The sequence below is a fragment of the Schistocerca gregaria genome, chromosome 4, assembly GCF_023897955.1.
Source record: "Schistocerca gregaria isolate iqSchGreg1 chromosome 4, iqSchGreg1.2, whole genome shotgun sequence".
NCBI lineage: Eukaryota > Metazoa > Arthropoda > Insecta > Orthoptera > Acrididae > Schistocerca > Schistocerca gregaria.
Genome location: NC_064923.1, coordinates 718,287,681 through 718,308,985, shown reverse-complemented (window position 1 = coordinate 718,308,985; position 21,305 = coordinate 718,287,681). Strand labels below are relative to the sequence as shown.

Here is a 21,305-nt window from a genome sequence, read left to right as displayed (position 1 = left end):
TCAGTTGTTTGAAATGCATTGTCACGGAAATACGGCTTCCTCAGTCGGAGACCAACACATTCGAATCTCCAGCCCAGGAATGTGGCACTGACGGAGTTCATGTGAATGGAAATGTATGTACTGAATGGAGGGAAGTACTTTGAGAAACTGCAAGGTGAATATTTGGAACGCCAGATACAGCCATAGGATCGGGTACATCTCTTATCTCCCCCTCAGTGGTCACATGTTGCAGTCTCAAGGTGGAGTGAAGAAAGTGAAAAATATCAGCTGTAAGGTGTCAAGTGTCTTTCTTGTGGGGGGGGGGGGGGGGGGACTGGCACTCGTCCGCGAGGAAAATCTGTTAGAAGCTTCATACGACGCGAGTGGTACATTTACTAGCGCATTCGATACGACAGCATAGGGGAAGACCTTGGATGGAACAACAGCTGTAGAAATTCTGGGAGTAAAAGCGTTTGCTGTCTATGTTACTTCCCACGTTCCATCGCATGAGAAGCCAGGAGGCAGTCGGCGGAGCGTGTATTGTCTTTTTTTGTACAGTACGGTGCTTTTAGTCCGTTATGTGTAGAATGTAAGTAATGAAACCGCAGTTTATATTCTTGCCTTATGCTCAAGTAAAGTTGTCCTGGCCTTCTCTTTTTCTAAAGCGTGCAAAATCTTTGATGACTTTAGAAAGGGCCTTTATTTATACCTCGAATGCATAAGTTGACTTCTTCATTACTGAATTGCTTCCATTCGAACTTCATTGAGCCGTTTGTTGACACATCTTCCATTTCGTAGCATTCGAGTCATTTCAGATTGGTGCGTATCGTCTAAGTTTATTAATATTTCTAAGGCAGTTACTGTGGGAAGCTTTGAATACTAGCTTCTCGAATAGTAACTGAGAATGACTGTTTCAGCAAAGTCTTGTCTTTACTCGCTTTTATCATATGATGCCTGCTAATCTACTTGCGTTAACGCACATGCTCTTATAAGTTTTGTTCTTATGTGTTACTTATGGAGGAAATAATTTAAGTTATTTTTCTGGATGGTATATTTCACTGTAGAAACAGGAACTGCGCTCCCACATCACTAGTACTGAACTGAATCAAAATTCGTAGCGTGATACACGCTTGACAGAAAGTAGAGAGAACTAGGGGAATGCAGCTGTCTCGCACAGTAGCACTCGTCAGCTGTGGATTAATATCAGACAGGTCTGTGGTCTCGGAAGATGTTAATGTTGGTCTCTAAACAAGCGCTTTGAGTTATTGCGTTGTTCCTCAAGTTCCCGAAGACGAAAGTACTGCATTAACATTACTCTCTAGCTACTGGTAAGAAAGCGTAATTTGTTAAATTAAAATGTCTTGCGTGAAATGGTATCACTTATTCAGACTTCACGCTCCTAACTCCCTGTATCACCAGACACGGTGCGATTTTCATTCATAACCTTAATTTTCAAAATTTCGCTTCTCCTATTCAAACTCGTGTTTTAATTTACTAACAGCAGCACACCAGGAAAGTAGCAGTTAGGGGTACATACTTTCTGAGAGACGAATAGTGAGTGATGCATGTAACTGTTGCAATCTCGCGTTCCACGACCGGGAACGACAAGCATGCAAAACCGTACGTGATCCATATTTTACGCTAGCTGTGGTACCCGGCTTCGCTCAGGATGTTGATATGAGATTGTGTGGTAGTAGGAATAAAATGATAAACTTTAGGAGGTAAACGAAATTATTGAAAACATTGTAACTACTGACAATACTTGTTAAAGTACAAAAGGTATTTTTTTTACTGAAAACAAATTCTAACTATTTACTATACTTGTTTATAACAACATTTTTCATTTTGTTATCCGGGGTATATATGTACAAATTTTTGTAATTTCCTACTCGAGAGCAAGCTACATATAGCAGACCATGAGAGAAGCAGGAGTATTTGAGGTTGATGCCGTAATATTTTAAAGTTGGTGCTTGCGCTTTATTAGCTGTAAAACTGTAGACTAATTTAATTGGAAATGGAATTTAAACTGGAATGGCAATTCAGTAGGGATCAGTGGTATTCTGGTGATAAATAGTGTATGTTCTTTGTACTGTCCAGTTAAAAGTTCGGCTTCGATAATGTTATTCAGTAGCTGTTTGACGATCATCCTTGTTCCGTTACATATTGATTAGTATGATCGGAGATTCAATTTTAAGTGAAATGCAGTGTAATGGCTCTGTTAGTTGCAAAGAGTTTAGAAAGTCTGTAGGGAAGTTCACACTTTCTTCAACATTTATCATTGTGTCGATCGATTTGTATACACTCTCACCCCCGGGAATTTTCTTTTGAATACTGAAGTTGTAGTATTGTTTTTAGTTGCCAAAATTGCCCTTTCAAATAGCCGATCCGGATTTTTGTTTACGCCGTTTTGCTTCAGAACAGGCAAGATCTCCTCGTCCTTTACATTTGGGTATTGTCTAAAATATAATTCGAATCAGTTTTTTAGTTACAAATACACTAAGTACCCTCTACACACTTTTCACACTTTTTATATTTTTATTGAGTCACTATATCACGTTGGCTATTCAAACTTAATTGTTTGTTTTTTATTCACACACTGCACTACATTTTTGGTTCCTTTCTCGGTCGCCGATAAGAAACTAACGCTCAACCCACGATGGACCTTTCTTTATATATCCCTACCAGTGGGATAGCTTCACTAGTGACGAATTCCAGAACATACCAGAAAGGTTTCGAATGATTCACAATGTTACAGAATATTTCACAACATTCGAGAGTGTTCTGGAATGTTCCACGATGATCTGGGCTGCTCCGGGATCTACCCGAACGTCCTGGAATCTTCACGAATGTTTCAGACTATTCCCGAATATTCCAGAACACCCCGGATATCGTAGAACGGAATGTTGTGAAATGTTCTCGAATACTCTGAAATGTTCTAGAAATTTCTAAAGGGCGAAAATTACCAGCCCTTATATCTTCAAAAGCACGCCCTTCAGATGAAGACGGGAACCTTCTTCATGGATGTGGTTAGTGGGCTACCACACCATATGACTCCCTTGATCCTAGCGGGACTCGTTCCTGAATTTTAGCGGCACGCACGTTGTACCCTCACAGATATAACGTGTGTTGATTATTCCTTTCATTATTACTTTCTATTTGTTTAGCGAACATCTCAAGAGGCTTACCTTCAGAAACTGTGCGCTGACCTTTGCTCGCAAGTATCGGAGATACAGTTGAGTGTGATATTGTGTATGGTACTGGTTCGTCTGATGTAATATTGGGACACAATAGACAACTGCCACGCTCTGGAGACTCAGTCAGACCGCTCAATATTCGCGTATTCGTTCCCAGCGGAACTAATTTACGCCAAAAGTCAGTATTAAACCGTGTTAGACCTTTTGTCTGTTTTTCGAACTCTGTGCCTGCATTTTCGTAAAATATGATTAAAGGCTCCACCTTATACAAAAACGCAGTTCTAGACTTATTTTTACCCGTTTGTGTGTCGCGAGAGTTGAGATCTTCTCACTCCCAGGCCATAGAACGCCGTTTATTTACTTTCTGGTCATTTCGTTTTTCTGTGATACTTTACACATTTCAGCCACAGATATACAGTTTATGCAGCATGTCGTTTTGGTTGTAATGAGGCTATTCTGAGTTTTGTGAGGTAAGCTCTTTATGCTTTTGATTTAATACTGTTGCTCTTTATCTTCCTTTCGCAGAGACTTTTTCCTCTTGTTTCTTTAATGGTTAAGAAATAAAGCGGTGAGGAAGAAACGTGAGTCGTGTCAGAATGACTCGTAGGAGCATTTCCCTCGGAAGACTAGGTTCTGCGTTCGGCAGGAGTTTCATATTGCCGGAGAGTTGACAATTTTTGACTCGCGCGTTGCACGCAGAGATTCAAGTTGGTAACGTAAGTTTGTGTGGGCGTGTGTTGCAGCAACAACCGCCAGATGCGGAACAAGGCGGAGAAGCAGCGGAGGGACAAGTTGAACAGCTTGATCACCGAGCTGGCGCACCTGGTGCCCATGGTGGCGCAGTCGCCGCGCCGCATGGACAAGACCTCCATCCTGCGCCTCAGCGCCACCTTCCTGCGCATGTACCGCTGCCTGCGTGAGTACCGACCAAGCATATCTCTCTCTCTCTCTCTCTCTCTCTCTCTCTCTCTCTGCTTGCTAGCCGCAAGACTTTCAGATACAGCGGTAACGATTGGTGGTTGTTGTTAATGGTGGTGGTGGTTATACGGTCCCACCCTGCATAGACAACAACCCTCGTTAAAATAACCAAAACTTTTAGGCACTGGAGAGGCAATGTGACAGGTAAGCAGAAATAAACACCTTAGTTTCGCTCAGTTGTACTCGAGAAGCGTCTCATATGTTAGCTCTGTCGGAAGTATGACACTCGACTTTACAGGTAAGACTACGCCTAAGGTAACCAGCGGGCCTAAATTTCTGTATTGGAAATATCGTATGTCCAGGTTACAACGTTGACATTTTTACTTGCAAGTTGAAATTTTCATGATACAACCCACACTACGTAGCACTATGAAGATATTGTGCATTACAGAAATGCCGCAGATGCTATTTGTGGTTTGACGGGCTAGTGGTAGCAACCAGAAAATGATAATGATGATGATAATAAAGCGATCTATCAAAAGTGTACAAGGTTCATACGAATGACTCTCACCAAAGACGATCGCACTTCAATGGAAAATGCTATGCACTATATCAGGGGTCTCCAAACTACGGCCCGCGGGCCGAAACCGGCTTGCGAGGGCCGGCAAACCGACCCGCGTTAGCTGACTGGTCATCCCCGGTATCCGGCCCGCCAAATATTTGAGGTGGTACCTATACTGGCAACAATTGAGTTTAGAGGCCTGTCGCGACCAATACATCATGACATTGTCGGAGCTCTATCTTTACAAAGTGGAAGGTCATGGTTAAACTTGTGGCTATCCACAATAAACAGACAGACCATTCCAGAATGAGATTTTCACTCTGCAGCGGAGTGTGCGCTGATATGAAACTTCCTGGCAGATTAAAATTGTGTGCTCGACCGAGACTCGAACTCGGGACCTTTGCCTTTCGCGGGCAAGTGCTCTACCAAATGAGCTACCGAAGTACGACTCATGTCCGGTACTCACAGCTTTACTTCTGCCAGTATCAGTGGTAGAGCACTTGCCCGCGAAAGGTAAAGGTCCCGAGTTCGAGTCTCGGTCGGGCACACAGTTTTAATCTGCCAGGAAGTTTCATATCAGCGCACACTCCGCTGCAGAGTGAAAATCTCATTCTGGAAACATCCCCCAGGCTGTGGCTAAGCCATGTCTCCGCAGTATCCTTTCTTTCAGGAGTGCTAGTTCTGCAAGGTTCGCAGAAGAGCTTCTGTAAAGTTTGGAAGGTAGGAGACGGATACTGGCAGAAGTAAAGCTGTGAGTACCGGACGTGAGTCGAGCTTCGGTAGCTCACTTGGTATAGCACTTGTCCGCGAAAGGCAAAGGTCCCGAGTTCGAGTCTCGGTCGGGCACACAGTTTTAATCTGCCAGGAAGTTTCAGACAGACCATTCTCCGTGCTATAGTGAAACAAAAAAAAAAACGATTAACAGACTAGTTTGTCGAAAACATTTTAAGTAAAAAGAATTCTTTGCATTTTATTCTACTCACGAGTCTGGTGCAAGTCTTTCAAATGGACGCCACTTCGGCGGCTAGCCTTAGTAATCAATCATTATAGCAATCAATCAGTATGGAAGACTCTTCTTAAGAGTGGTTTCACTTTCTTTTGATTACGTCGTAAATAAATACAGAATGTACAGTGACATACTTTCTTGTCAGTGATATTCGCCAGAATAAAATACGCCAGAATTTCTGTCAGGTACGTCCACCAATCAAAATTATGTAATTAAATAAAAATCGTAGCTCATTTCAATGCTAGCTATTCCCACAACCTTAGATTTTTGGGATTTCATCTTTCCTTTAGCCTTACATTACTGTGATCCATGGAGTGCTAGGGTGCTTTAATCCCACTAGGTGGCTCTTGGTCCTCATGACTTCGTGGAGGATTCAATGTGACCCGCGGACTAAAATGTTTGGAGACCCCTGCACTACAGTATACACTGTATAGAAAATCAGATACTTGACCTCACCACTCACAGAAACAAAACAAAATCTTACGGTGTGTAACTCTACTACTCGACAATTCGCCTCGCAAAGCAACAGCGCACTTACAGAGATATAATTTACTCGCTTGTTTAATTGACGTTATTAATCAGCGATAACCTCTGCACGTAGCAACCACGCCAAAGCAATATATATCGTTGCATAACTGGAATACCAACGTATTGATTCGTTTTAAAATTCTCACACTCATCATAATTGTGAATTCGTTTATCCCACTTAGGGACAAGGCGTTCAATGCCTTCGTGGTAAAATGTTTGTAGTCCCATACGGAACCGTGACTGTACACAGGCATGCACCTTTTCGTCCGAATCAAATCGACAGCCACGTACGTGAACCAAATCGACAGCCACGTACGTCCATCTTCAGGGCTCCAAGACATGGAAATCGCACGGGGAGAAATCGGGACTGTATGGAGAACGTGTAATGGCTTCCCAGCGAGACTTTTACAGCGTAGTCGAAACAGCCTGGGCAACATGTGGGCGGGTATTTTGTTGGCAAATTCTTTCGGCTACGCTGCAGAAGACTTGCTGGGAAGCAATTACACGTTCTCCGTACAGTCCCGATCTTTCTCCTTTCGACATTTTTAAGCCGTGAAGTGAAGAAAGACACTCGCGGCTGTCGATTTGCTTCAGACGGACATGTGCTCCGCTGGGTACAATCACGGTTCCGTAGACAGCCGCAAACATTTTTCCGTGAAGGCATTGACCTTCTTCTCTCACAGTGGGATAAACGTATTCACAATCATGATGATCTATCGTGCAACAAGAAACCTTTCGAAAGGGGACCCAGTTTCCTCAGAATCGCCTGCTGCAACCGTCCTAGCGTGTCACGTTGACCAGTAACATTCAAGAGCTCTCCACGGGTCAAGTGGTCAGCCTGCTGTACACGCTGCATATCCCAAAAGATGGTCAATAACTTTCATCGAGCGTATCATTGTTCATCGGAAGAAGAACGTTGTTTCCATGACTCTGGTGCTTTCTTCGTCTCAGGCGCCTTATACGCGTTTCGTCCTCTGGGAATATACGGTGCAAAAATGAAACACCCTCCTCCCGATAGCGCGTTAAATGCTAGAGACAATACCATTCGCTTGGCTTTATTCTCTTCTGAAAGTAGTTGCGACATCCAACGTGAACACGCTTTTCCATTGTCGATAGCCAGTGCACTGCTAATGCAAGTATAGAATTCGTTGCAATCTGCGTCACATGAATATGATCATCGTCTTGAAGCAACCCTTCGAGCCGTCAAGCGTTGTCATCTGAGTGGATGCTTGGCTGCCCTGTTTTTACTCGTCTTGCACGTCTGTTCCGCGTTTATCAAATTCCAATGCCACTCCTGTTTTTGCGACCTTACACTTTCTTCGTAATCTCTCACTAGCTACCACAAGTGCTGTTGATTTAATGTTGGTTGCTAGTGATACGGCCGGCCGCGGTGGTCTCGCGGTTCTAGGCGCGCAGTCCGGAACCGTGCGACTGCCACGGTCGCAGGTTCGAATCCTGCCTCGGGCATGGATGTGTGTGATGTCCTTATGTTAGTTAGGTTTAAGTAGTTCTAAGTTCTAGGGGACTAATGACCACAGCAGTTGAGTCCCATAGTGCTCAGAGCCATTTTTTTTGCTAGTGATACGGCCTATCTGTAAACTAGATGAGCGCTCTTACTGGTAAAAGAATCATTCGGACTGAGGATACACTAGAGCTGCTGTGTAATCCAGACTAAGGACATTTTCCATATAGCAGTGCAGTGCAGCGTGAAGTGACAGAAGTCGTGTCTTCTCGAGTGTATTTCTTGTGATAGATGGGATTAGTTTCTTTTCTGACACCGTACCTGTTCAAAATGGCTCTGAGCACTATGGGACTCAACATCTTAGGTCATAAGTCCCCTAGAACTTAGAACTACTTAAACCTAACTAACCTAAGGACATCACAAACATCCATGCCCGAGGCAGGATTCGAACCTGCGACCGTAGCAGTCCCGCGGTTCCGGACTGCAGCGCCAGAACCGCACGGCCACCGCGGCCGGCACACCGTACCTGTATTTATCTCCACATTTACTTGACATTTAAAAGATATTGGAACGTATGCTGTCGCTAAATGTGTGTCTCGGTGACAACTATTCTGTAAAATAGAAGTTAAAACCTTTACGGAATAGCTGTGCAGTACAGTTCTAAAAATTTCTTAAATGGGTATATTCTTTTTTGATCCCCCACCTGTATTCAGGATGATTTGATGCGCCCTGCCACGAGTCCCTCTCCTCTGACAATCTCGTAATCTCCGAGTAGCACTTACACCCAACACCGTTGATTATTCATAGGGTATCTCTGTTTTGTGGTACAATTTTTACCTCTACCATGTGGGCTATTCTCTGAGGTCTTAACATGTCCTATCACCCTGTTTCTTCTTTTCGGATTAGAAGCTATAAAAGATGAAAAGTATGGCAGTTGTCTATTTTCAATTCATTATTTTCTAAAGAAAATACACTGTACGCAAACTACTCGTGTACAGATTATTTATTGTAAGAAACAGCCTTAAATACTTTTAAATAATTTCTCCATAAGGATTTAAAAAGCTTAGCGGAATCTGTCAATGCCTTTAGGAAATGATTTTGGATATGCACGTTTTAAATTTCGCCATAAATAACGATTTACATTCGTATCTTAGTTTACCGTGCTTAGTGAAAAATAAATTCTCCCGGGACTTCTTTCTGGCTGAATCAATTGTGCTGCCGATGATTTAAAAAGCGCACTGCGGAACACTTAGTGTGACGACCTGGTGGAACTCCCCGTTGGTCCGAGTGGTGTAGCTGGACGACGGGAGAGGAGGTTGGTGTCACTCCCTTCAGTTTTCCGACACTACACTATGTTCCCAACCAGAGAACTTCATATGCCGATTAAAATGCCGGGCCATGAGGTACATTTCTGAAATTGGGGCCCTCGTCTCCTGTCGTGTCAAAATTATAGAAACAATGTCATCGTCTTCCTGCCCGAAGAGCTTATGTGTCACATTAGGTCACTTGAGTTTTGTGTGGCCATATATCAGCAACTTCGGTGTTGATGCAGCTCGGAGTTTTCCAACCCTGAGTATTTCAAATTCAGTTACTCGTTACAGTGCAGCCCCCCCCCCCTGCCCCCCCCCTCTCTCTCTCGCTTTGCAAAACCTTGACTATTGAGTTCATATTTGCTAGCTGAAACGTGCTCGGCGTCTAATTTTTGTTGTGATTGACAGCTCCGGCTGGGCGTGCACATTTTTCACCCAGTTGTGACAGCTTCCCTCTGTTTCACTTTCAGTAACATAACTCTGGACAGCACGTCAAGTCCAGCAGGTGTTTTTACAGAAGACTCTGGCAACGTCTCCCCTTGGAATGGGTTAGATTAAATTATATACTTACTTGTACAAAAGTATCAGAATAAATATAATGTTTTGAAATTAATTTTGTACATATTTATTTTAGTTTTTCCTCCACCGTTCAGAGTATTTTTCATCGGTCTCAATGAAATAAGCTCTAGACGTTAAATTATTGCAATTAATACAATGAACGTGGCTTTTGTCTACACAAGGTAAATAATTTCCGCTCAGCTGGATCAAGAATTGTACGGAGTGAATGAATCCATACATAATATTAATTATCTGTCAAGATTTGATTAGCTGTGTAACGATTGAAAGGAAGGAAGGAAAGAAAGAAATGCATTCTCCAACGCCTATATTTTGAAGCTTCATTTCGAAGCACTTTTCGCTCTTATAATACTGTTCTTACCGAAGCATGTAATACCTCATGACGATATTTGAGGCACTCATATTATAATGAAACTGCTTCGTGATCGAGACTTTTCTCTTCACTGGAGGAAAGAAAATTATGAATGAAATTACTGTCGAAACGAGGGTATTGGAGGTTAAAGTACAAGTTCCGGTTGGATCAAGATGGCGACGGACAGCCGGCCGAAGTGGCCGAGCGGTTCTAGGCGCTTCAGTCTGGAACCACGCGACCGCTACGGTCGCAGGTTCGAATCCTGCCTCGGGCATGGATGTGTGTGATGTCCGTAGGCTAGTTAGGTTTAAGTAGTTATAAGTTCTAGGGGACTGATGACCTCAGAAGTTAAGTCCCATAGTGCTCCGGGCCATTTTTTTGTCGACGGACATCGGGAGTTTCCTCGCCAAAGGAACCACCACGGCGATTTACGAGACCCGGGCATAATCTAAATGTGACTGACACATGGGTTTAAACACCCTCCTCGAGAAGGCACGTCCAGTGTTTTAATCACTGTGCCACGTCGTTGATTTTTTCCCCTTGTAGTTTGGTGCACTTGTCTCATTCGCGCTCTTCCATTCTACAGCTCCTGTAAGATAATATAAAGGGGAAAAAATCTAGCTCACTACGTTACTACACTCCTGGTAATTGAAATAAGAACACCGTGAATTCATTGTCCCAGGAAGGGGAAACTTTATTGACACATTCCTGGGGTCAGATACATCACATGATCACACTGACAGAACTACAGGCACATAGACACAGGCAACAGAGCATGCACAATGTCGGCACTAGTACAGTGTATATCCACCTTTCGCAGCAATGCAGGCTGCTATTCTCCCATGGAGACGATCGTAGAGATGCTGGATGTAGTCCTGTGGAACGGCTTGCCATGCCATTTCCACCTGGCGCCTCAGTTGGACCAGCGTTCGTGCTGGACGTGCAGACCGCGTGAGACGACGCTTCATCCAGTCCCAAACATGCTCAATGGGGGACAGATCCGGAGATCTTCCTGGCCAGGGTAGTTGACTTACACCTTCTAGAGCACGTTGGGTGGCACGGGATACAAGCGGACGTGCATTGTCCTGTTGGAACAGCAAGTTCCCTTGCCGGTCTAGGAATGGTAGAACGATGGGTTCGATGACGGTTTGGATGTACCGTGCACTATTCAGTGTCCCCTCGACGATCACTAGAGGTGTACGGCCAGTGTAGGAGATCGCTCCCCACACCATGATGCCGGGTGTTGGCCCTGTGTGCCTCGGTCGTATGCAGTCCTGATTGTGGCGCTCACCTGCACGGCGCCAAACACGCATACGACCATAATTGGCACCAAGGCTGAAGCGACTCTCATCGCTGAAGACGACACGTCTCGATTCATCCCTCCATTCACGCCTGTCGCGACACCGCTGGAGGCGGGCTGCACGATGTTGGGGCGTGAGCGGAAGACGGCCTAACGGTGTGCGGGACCGTAGCCCAGCTTCATGGAGACGGTTGCGAATGGTCCTCGCCGATACCCCAGGAGCAACAGTGTCCCTAATTTGCTGGGAAGTGGCGGTGCGGTCCCCTACGGCACTGCGTAGGATCCTACGGTCTTGGCGTGCATCCGTGCGTCGCTGCGGTCCGGTCCCAGGCCGACGGGCACGTGCACCTTCCGCCGACCACTGGCGACAACATCGATGTACTGTGGAGACCTCACGCCCCACGTGTTGAGCAATTCGGCGGTACGTCCAGCCGGCCTCCCGCATGCCCACTATACGCCCTCGCTCAAAGTCCGTCAACTGCACATACGGTTCACGTCCACGCTGTCGCGGCATGCTACCAGTGTTAAAGACTGCGATGGAGCTCCGTATGCCACGGCAAACTGGCTGACACTGACGGCGGCGGTGCACAAATGCTGCGCAGCTAGTGCCATTCGACGGCCAACACCGCGGTTCCTGGTGTGTCCGCTGTGCCGTGCGTGTTATCATTGCTTGTACAGCCCTCTCGCAGTGTCCGGAGCAAGTATGGTGGGTCTGGCACACCGGTGTCAACGTGTTCTTTTTTCCATTTACAGGAGTGTATAAAAATGGCACAATATCTAAATGAATCAGCAGCTTATCCGGGAGGCTAGACAGGGGGTAGCAAGTAGTCTTGTGAAGATTGTCATGGTCACCACAACTACACAGCCTGCTGAGCATCTCCTGATTTGTCGTTGTGATTTTACCATGATTCTCTTTTTTTATTTATATTTTTTCTGAGCACAGACAGTATTGCGATTGACGGGTAACGGAAAAAGAAAGTCGCATGAACTATCCGATGTTGCGTCTCGCTAGGCAGTGAGGGAAAGAGATATACAGTTACTTAACATTTAGTGTTTGAAAGAAGTAAGAAATACAATATTCCTGCGTAGCGACTCGTCTTTATGATCATGGAAGGCATTTTTGTAACGAAGCATGATGTGTTAAATATGTGCTGTACAAGTTTCTGTGTGTAGCACCACTTATTTCGCAATACTTGAACGACAATGCACCATTTAAAAAAAATGCGTAGTTTTAAACTTTTTTTTACAGGCCAATCCACAATGTGAATCAGTTTTATCAGTACTTATTCCGACTAACGTATAGTCCGTCATAATTTGTAGGAAACAGTTCCTTTCATTGTGTGAAATACACTATGATGGATATAACTTTATTTTATTATGCACGTTACCAGTTTAGTTTGCGTAAGAAACAGCAGTACAGAGCATGAGGGTCAAAGTCATTAATGGCAGTTTTTAAAGAATACGGTAACATTGTTGGGTGTGTCATGTCTTTTCCAGTTTAATCACCAGGGCAAGAAATGAGTGTGAAAACTGTCTTCGGTATTAACAGACTGCTTCAGCTGTATCTATATTAATAAACCAATTTAGCTGTATCTAGTATTTCATTTTTAGATCACTATCTCTTTCATGGCACTGAACATTTGCATAACAATAAACTAGGAAGGAATAACAAGCCTGAGACATGCACTAATATGATAATTTTCTAATATTATTTTAAAATTTAAATTTAAAAACATTATGTAAGTTTTACACGAAAATATTAAAATATTTATACCCACATAACTGAAACATTTGAACTGGAAAGCTCGAACTGTGTACCAAAATTCGTTGTCTGTCAGAACAAAGCACCCCAACGACATACCGTGTTTTAGCGGTGTTTTGTTCTGACGGACAGCGAATGTTAGTACACAGTTCCGAGCTTTTGAACTCTAATGTTTCAATTATGTGAGTACAAATATTTTAATATTTTAACATAAAAGCTTTAAATAGTTTTTTAAAAAATAAATTGTATAATAATTCTAGAAAGTTATCGTTTCAGAGGATGTCTCAGGGCTGTTATTCCTTCTTGATTTATTGTCCTGAAGATAGTCAACTGAAGATGCGGCCTTTAGTACCATGAAACTGGTAATGATGTAAAAGTGAAGGACTAAATACAGCAGAACCTACCTGTTAATACCCAAGAAGATGACTTTTGGCTGTGGTTGCCCTACGTAAAAGGATGTCTGCAGGGTGTAAAAACATATTTGAAGATTAGTACAGTATCTGGTAAACGGTTCGTATTGATACTGTAAGTAAAGGTGCGAGCAGCATTCTGGAAAATTCATTCCATGTGGCTCGGAGAGAGAGGCAAATATTTCTGATTTGATCTTCCGATACCGTTACTGCATTTTTGGTAGTTTCATCCTGCGACTCTTACCAAATTGACGCGTAAGTAACCTTTGTGCGAGGTACTAGTGCAGGCGAAACTTTTACGAAATTAATTCCGCGTGCTTCTGATTTGAGGACGAGATGCTAGCAATCGCGTGGAAATTTGTTTCCAGTTGCAGAGAGTCGAGCTCTTGAAATCAGAGTAGAGGGCCCAGTGAAATACAATGTGTGTTGGTTTAGTAAGCGAAGGCCGTTCCAGCCAGCGGAACCAGTTTGCAGATACGCTGCGGCCAGATTTATGGCGAGAGGATAGTTGAAGCACTCTCTCGGCGCTGCGGAGGGCTCTGCTGTGTATCCTACCGTACTGTGCCAGCTAGACGCCCACGCGGTCATCCGCTGTTCGGTATTTGTAGCCGAATCCTCTTCGCTGATAGTTCACTAAGGCTGCTTTGTAATTTCGGTTCAGCTACGTTGTCTGTACAGGAAAGGAAGAAATACTGGGTCTTAAGGCCCCGCTGATCACGATGTCGTCACGTGCTTCGATAGGGCTGGGTGGGAAAGGAAATCGCTCGTATTCTGTTCAAATGAACCATCCTGACTTTAATTATAACACATTTACGGTTACCACTGGAAACCTAAAAGAGAATTGACGGAAGGGAAGTCGAACTCTGGTATAAGGGTACTGCGGCTGTTACCCATGACAATGACGAGGCATTATTTCGAACTTCCCTGTGATGTCATAGCGCAGTCTCTAAGCAGCCACGGTCTTTTTGCAGTTATAACGCGTTACATAATCACACGTCTGACGGGTACGATGTAATATTAGGCGGTTCTTGAAATGTCATATGTCATGCGTTTCTAGACTTGTAACTCAAGCACAATATCTCTTTTAATTTTTGAATTGGCAATGTTCATGTTTTTTGGTCTTCATTCTGAAGACTGGTTTGATGCACCTCTCCATACTACTCTATCCTGTGAAAGCTCCTTCGTATCCGAATAACTACTACAACCTATATCCTTCTGAATCTCTTTACTGTATTCATTTTGTGGTCTCCCTCTACGATTCCCCCACTCCATTCCTCCCCCCCCCCCCTCCCACACACACACACACACTTCCCTCCAGTACTAAACTGGTGATTCTTTGAAGTCTCAAAATGTTTCCCATCAACCGATCCCTTCTTTTAGTCAAATTGTGCCACAGATTTCGTGTTTCCTCAGTTCTGTTGAGTACCTCCTCATTAGTTAGGTGATCTAGCTATCTTATCTATAGCATCACAATTCAAAAGCTTCTTTCCTGTTCTTGTCTAAACTGTTTATGGTCCACGTTTCGCTTCCATGCGTGGCTACCCTTTAGCCACATAGCTTCAGAAAAGGTTTGCTAACACTATCTATATTCAATGTTAAGAAAAATCTCTTCTTCAGAAACTCATTTCTTGGTAATGTCCATAAACTTTGTAGAAACTGACTGTACATTCGAAGTGATTTATTTTGTTGTAGTTCCGTTTGAAATGGCCATATAGTCCTGTTATCGGCAAGAAATTTAAAATGGCCGTGTAATTTTCTCTAGAATTGGGATGGGGGGGGGGGGGGGGGGACAACCCACGAAGACTTCATCTTAAGCCTCGCCATGAGCGGCCACCTAACAGTTATGTGTCGAGATTCTGCTTGATGACAGGGTTCAAATTCTTGCTAGAAAATCCGATGCTATTGTCTAGTATTACAACTTAAGCCTCAGTATTTCTCTGAAAAGGCACTGGGTAAGTTCTCTGAAGCGCTTGGAGACTTAACAAAACTGCGAGTGCGGATGTCACTGCACGATGTAGCAAGGTTAATTTTTAATTTTTCGAACTAATTGCCCAAGACATATCCCCGCCCTTGCATTACCTCGACAGTGTTTCAAAACGATTTTATCGATCTCACAAGGCCGTATCTTCTACATGAATGAAAATAGAAACTCGAGGTTAATTTCAACGTGCGCAGCGAAACTTCCTCAATGTGGGTGTCGTCGTTCCATGTAGTGGCCACAGGGGTCTTCGTGGGGCAGGTTACACAGCTCATTCACTGACCTGTGTGGGTTCGAGTAGAGAAGGCATCTTGCGTTTTCAGATCAGCAGTTCAGTTAGAATTGTGGAGCGTGGTTTTCGTCGGGAGCTGGGCCTATAGCGCTCGAACGGCAGCGTTGAGCGTGCCGGAGTTTCTGACGCCATGACGCGGGAAAGCACGCTGCGCGTCTTTCCGAACGTTTCGAGCGGTATCAGGTACGTCAGTGAGATGGAACGTCTCCGGGAAACGTCGCATTGATTGTTACACAATTTTAAAATTGTAATTTTCGTTGTAATGAAGGTATGCTGTTTCAAGACAAAGACACATTGAAGAATCGTGGAAAACACATTTTTCTTGGTATGATTTGTTACAATTAAATGTCCGATATTAATGTATCTGCGATTAACGCCTTCAGAAATCAATAACATACTGAGCGCAGTTAATAGAGACGTCGAAGTACAAAGTGGTGGGTAATATGTTGCAGGTTAGCGTCCCGTACATCCAAATGTTTTTCATCACTTTCGAGTTTACTAATAGGTTCTGAGACTTTTCATCTTGATTTAATATAAATATATTGTGTAATACTTGATATTACGTGAATATAAGCGCGCTTTCTCTCAGGTGTATATCTCCTCCCCCCCCCCCCCCCCCCCCCTCTCTCTCTCTCTCTCTCTCTCTCTCTCTCTCTCTCTCTCTCTCTCTCTCTCTCTCTCTCTGTGTGTGTGTGTGTGTGTGTGTGTGTGTGTGTGTGTGTGTGCAGTAAGATATTTTGCACTTTCTTGTTTCGTCTTGTATTTCACACGTTCTAAAGTTCCTTAAGGGTTTACTAAAAAGTGAAAATCAGGAAATAATTTTTATCTTTTGTGGGAGACTACAGCACATTTGTACCGCACTGTTTCTAATGGAATTTTTTTAAGGCTGATGTCCTTACTGACTGTACATATTTAACTTTCCTTTTGCCTTGTAACATTTATGTGCAATACAGACAGAACAGCATGACTGGGTTATGGACAAGGGAGGAAATGCGCATTTTAATTTAACTGAGCTAGGAATTTTTGTACAAACCATTTCGTACACAAACTGTGTGATTTGCGAGCCAGATGAAGCCGACAGCTGCCGCTGGAGTGCGCTGTGATCGAGTATGCTACGTTCGGAAGCGCGAAGCGTATGCGCAAGCCGCATCGTTTGTGAGCCCGTTGGATTCGGCACGCTCAGCATTGACGTTCGAATGCACAGTTCGTGGTGTCGCCGGCTTTAGGAGCCCCATGTGCCCTCAAGTCGTCTGATCCTGCGATTTGTGAAAGAGCGCATGTATGCGCCCACACGACAACCTGGTTTGAACTGGAACGCTACGTAGCAACAGCAGGGAATTCAGTAACTGCAGACGTGCGCTGCAGAAGTATCAGACGAGTTGTGTATTTTCTGGATGGTTGTCGTGTGTCCGATGGAAGGCACATCAACATTTGAGAATTGTTAATGAAAAAATTACTCGTAAACAAGGAACAAGCACCCAGACTTGTAATACATGTGTGTGTCTAGTAGTGCAGCGCGTCACTGACTGTTTGTAGCTATACACACACACACACACACACACACACACACACACAGTGACGTTGAGCAGAGTGGTGTAGTTCTGAGGGAGAGGGAAGGAGAGAGAGAGATAGAGACTAAAATAATCGGCGTGGGTCCGGTGCTGACTGCTGGGTTCGGCCGCTCGGTGTCGGTTGGCAGGCTGCCGCCAGATAAGACGCTGTCGCCGGCAGGTCACACACACTCTGTTGCCAGGCCTGCTGCCGTGTGTCTGCAGGCGCGCCACGTGCTCTGGCAGGTCCTGCCACTGTTGATCGCGTCGCCGCCTCTTCTGGTCTCGTGATCAGCTACGCCATGCCCACTACTAACAACTTTTTTTGCCTCCTGTCTTCTCACTGGGTTGGCGCAGTCCGACACGATTTTCTCTCCTATGCCAACCTCTTCATCTCACAACATATTACTTGCAGGATATGAAGGCTAGCGCCGGGACATCAATTTTCTAAAACAATACGACGCACAAATTGTAATAATAATAATAATAGTGCTTAGGAAATTTCTGATCGCTGTCAACTACGAAACATTTCATGCATTTCAGCAACATGCTTTTATAGCTGGGAGTACGAGTTGTGAGAAAAAAGTAATGAAACTGACAACACTGGGAGCGATCTAGCAAGGCTGTGTTGTTCTTCTTGTCTTATACCGGTCTGTTCATCCCTTCCAGGTGCTCAGTCCGAGTTTCAGCTCTGTACGTTCGTGACGTGGTTTTATAGAATGTCATCAGTCAAGGGGTGTTTTTCTTGTGTGTTAAAATGGAACAGCGGAAAATAGAGCAACGTTACGCCATCAAGTTTTGTGTTGAACTTGGGAATCCGCTAGTGTGACCTTTCATAAATTGAAACAGGCCTTTAGGGAACACTCTTTACCAAGAGCAAGTTTTTCGTGGCGCAAATCATTTTTGGAATGCCGATAACACGTTGAAGATGATTCTCGCTCAGAGAGAGCTTCTGGAGTTCAGAAAACGAAGAAATCGCCGAACGTGTGGATGCTCATGTGGGATCAGACCGACAACAATAAGGATGATGGGTGAGACCACGCGCATCAAATTTTGACCGACGTTTTGCATTTGCGAGAGGTTTCTGAGCTAAAAGATAACTGAACTGAACAAACGTGTGCGTTGTCTTCTCTAGAGGATTGCCGATGACCACGAATGGTTCAGTTTTGTGACCACAGATGATGAATTTTTGAGTGCGAGCGTGATACAAAGCAGCAGTGCGATGGCACTCGATCCAGAAAAGCTCGAATGAGCAAATCAAAGATCAAAACAATGCTGATTTGCATTTTGCACAGTAGGGGTATCGGATACTGAATTTCTTCTTTAAGGACAAACTGCCAACCAAAAGTTTTACAAAGATGTGTTTGAACCGCCGAGGAAAAGGGTGAATGGAGTGAGACCGGACATTGCAGACAAGCGCATGCTGCATCATGACAACGCCCTATGTCACGCGAGCACTCCCATCACGGAATTTCTGATCTCTGAACCCCCGCTGTTCCATAGCCCCCTACTCCACCATTTTCACCTGATATGAGTTCTTGTGACTTTTTTTCTTTTCCCGAAATTGAAAAAAAAACACTTGAAAGGACGTCATTTTGGGTGGGACACTGGAGAACACGCAAAAGAAAGCGACCTTCATGTTTAAAGCGATACCAGTTGAAGCCTTTTAGCGCTGCTACATGACTCCGCCGGTGTCTTTGAAGGAGACATCATTGTTGTTTGAACGAAATAAAAGCTCTGGTAGATAATAAAAGGTCTCATTACTTTTCTCACACACCTCAGAAGCACTTCGAATACGAGAATTTGGTTTGTAATTTGCTTAACATTGATTTGTCGTATTTAAGTTTCTGTTTGTTGTTTTGTACACTGTGAGCCATAAGCCAGCTGTCAAAAATGCGTTGGTACAATAATACTGAACACATGAGCGAATTAGGTATCTGCAACATGCTAAGTAAGTTGCTGAGTTAACAGTGAAGGACTTTTTAGTCTTCTGTTTATATCTTTTGCTTTTTATTCGGTGGTGGTAGTTATCATTAGTCATCGGCAATAAATTGCGATATTAACTCTTTTTATGACTTGAAAGACTGACAAATATATGGATCCTAAAACCCGTTTCTGTGTGTGAATGAATATTTTAGCTTGTGAAATTCGACAAGTGCTATTCCGTGGATCTCGGAAAGGCCACGCACTATAAACAGAGCTTCATGAAACAGAACTGACATTATTTTAGCGAAAGGTCTGCGATTAGTAGCTAATATTATTGGACGAATTCTTAGGGATATAGATTCTATTCGTCACAGTTTACAGGTGTGAAAGTAGACCTTCGACTATGATAGCAATGGAAAGAAAAGTGAAGAACCGAATGAACTTTGAGCGTAACTTACGATGTGCTGTGGCGGACACGAAATCAAATAAAAAAAGTTATTTCTAGAAATAAACAGAATCAGGCACCCCATTGACCCACTGTACTTCGCTTTTGTGAAAAACGTAGGAAACGTGGGAGTTGCCATAGTTTGAACGTTAAGCAAATATTATAAACGGTTTGTGACTTAAAAAATGGGTTTGTAAATCTTTTAGAGAATAATGTTTCATTAGGTCCTACACTTCGTTCGCGGTATTGGATCAGGGGAAGCACTGGCTAAGGGCATAAATTTTAGGCGGTGTGAGGTGCAATAACGAAGATCGGTAGTGCCGTATTTGACTCTTACGATTCGGAAAATACGACGAAGTTCCAAATGGCGCTAATCACTATGGGACTTAACTTCTGAGGTCATCAGCCCCCTAGAACTTAGAACTACTTAAATCTAACTAACTAACCTAAGGACATCACACACATCCATGCCCGAGGCAGGATTCGAACCTGCGACCGTAGTGGTCACGCGGTTGCAGACGGTAGCGCCACCACGGCCGGCACTACGAATTATGTGCAGCGGTGTAATCCGCAAGTTACTTCAAACCTATACATTCAAACGTTATCAGTTGTACACTGTCTGAACACAAATGTTTAGACACCCCTAAGTAATGCGGAAGTCACTAGAGCCGGTCTCGCCAGTAGAACAGGAGGCGGAGAGTACTGTGTTGTCAGTAGAGAATCGGTAACAGCAGAATGAGTCGATCAGAAGAGTTCAGTGACTTCATTGGATGTTACATTATCATAAAATTCATTAGGGATATTTCCACCATTCTAAAGCTGCCTAAGTCGACTGTTGCTGGCGTTATTTCGAAAGGGAAATGCAAAGGAACAGTCGGAACTGAACAAAACCCAGTCAGACCTCACGTAGTGACGAAAAGGGACCGTCAAGCATTGCGGATGGTAGTTGTATATGTGCAAGAACTCAACGGAAGAAATCACCCGCTAATTCCAAAGTGCTGCCAGCAGTCCAGGTAGCACAGTGTCCGTAGGGAGTTACAAAGAATGGGGCACAGTGGTCCAACAGCTCCTCAGAAGCCACACATTTTGTAGTTAATGCTAAGCGACGCTTGAGACAGCGCAAAGAACGACGCCATATTGGATGACTGGCAAACCCATGGAATGGTTTGGATCGGGCTGATGGGTGGAAAAGTGAAGTGCGGAAGAAATGGTATTACAGTAAATGGGTATTTTCCGTGGTTATGCTGTTCTCCCCTTACTGCACATAAGAAAACGCTAAATGCGGAATGATATGAACGTATTTACAGCATTGTGTACTCCGCACAGTTGAGAAACATTTAGGTGAAGAAGACAGTATCAGCATGACAATACACCGTGCCATAAAGCAGCATCTGTTAGGTAATGGTGTGTTGACAGTAATTTTCCTGGCCTGCCACGAGTCTCGACCTGAACTCAGTGGAACACCTTTGGGATGAGTTAAAACGTCGACTTCCCTGCAGACCGCATTGTCCAACATCACTACCTTCTCTGGTTTTGGCTCTAGACGAAGAATGGGCTCCCATTCGGCCACAGAAATTCGGACACCTCATTGAAAGTGTCTTCATTCTCCAACTGTGTTCGTGCCGTCAAAAAGGCGAAAGGTGGACACAGACCATATTAGCGTCCACTAATAGGTGTCCTGATACTTTTAATCAGATAGTTCATGTTCGTTTCGTGAACCTTATTGCAGACTGTACAGAGAAGCATCATTCAGTC

At 44.0% G+C, this 21,305-nt stretch overlaps 1 protein-coding gene across 14 annotated transcripts in view; it reads left to right on the top strand.

Annotated features, from left to right (window-relative positions):
• Positions 1 to 21,305, top strand: part of LOC126267043 (uncharacterized) — a 1,079,001-nt gene that overhangs the window by 852,929 nt on the left and 204,767 nt on the right. For all 14 annotated transcript variants that reach the window (XM_049971866.1, XM_049971859.1, XM_049971858.1 and 11 more), the window contains one exon: positions 3,917 to 4,089. In XM_049971866.1, the coding sequence (XP_049827823.1) occupies positions 3,917 to 4,089 (173 nt within the window). The remainder of the gene's footprint in view (positions 1 to 3,916; positions 4,090 to 21,305) is intronic.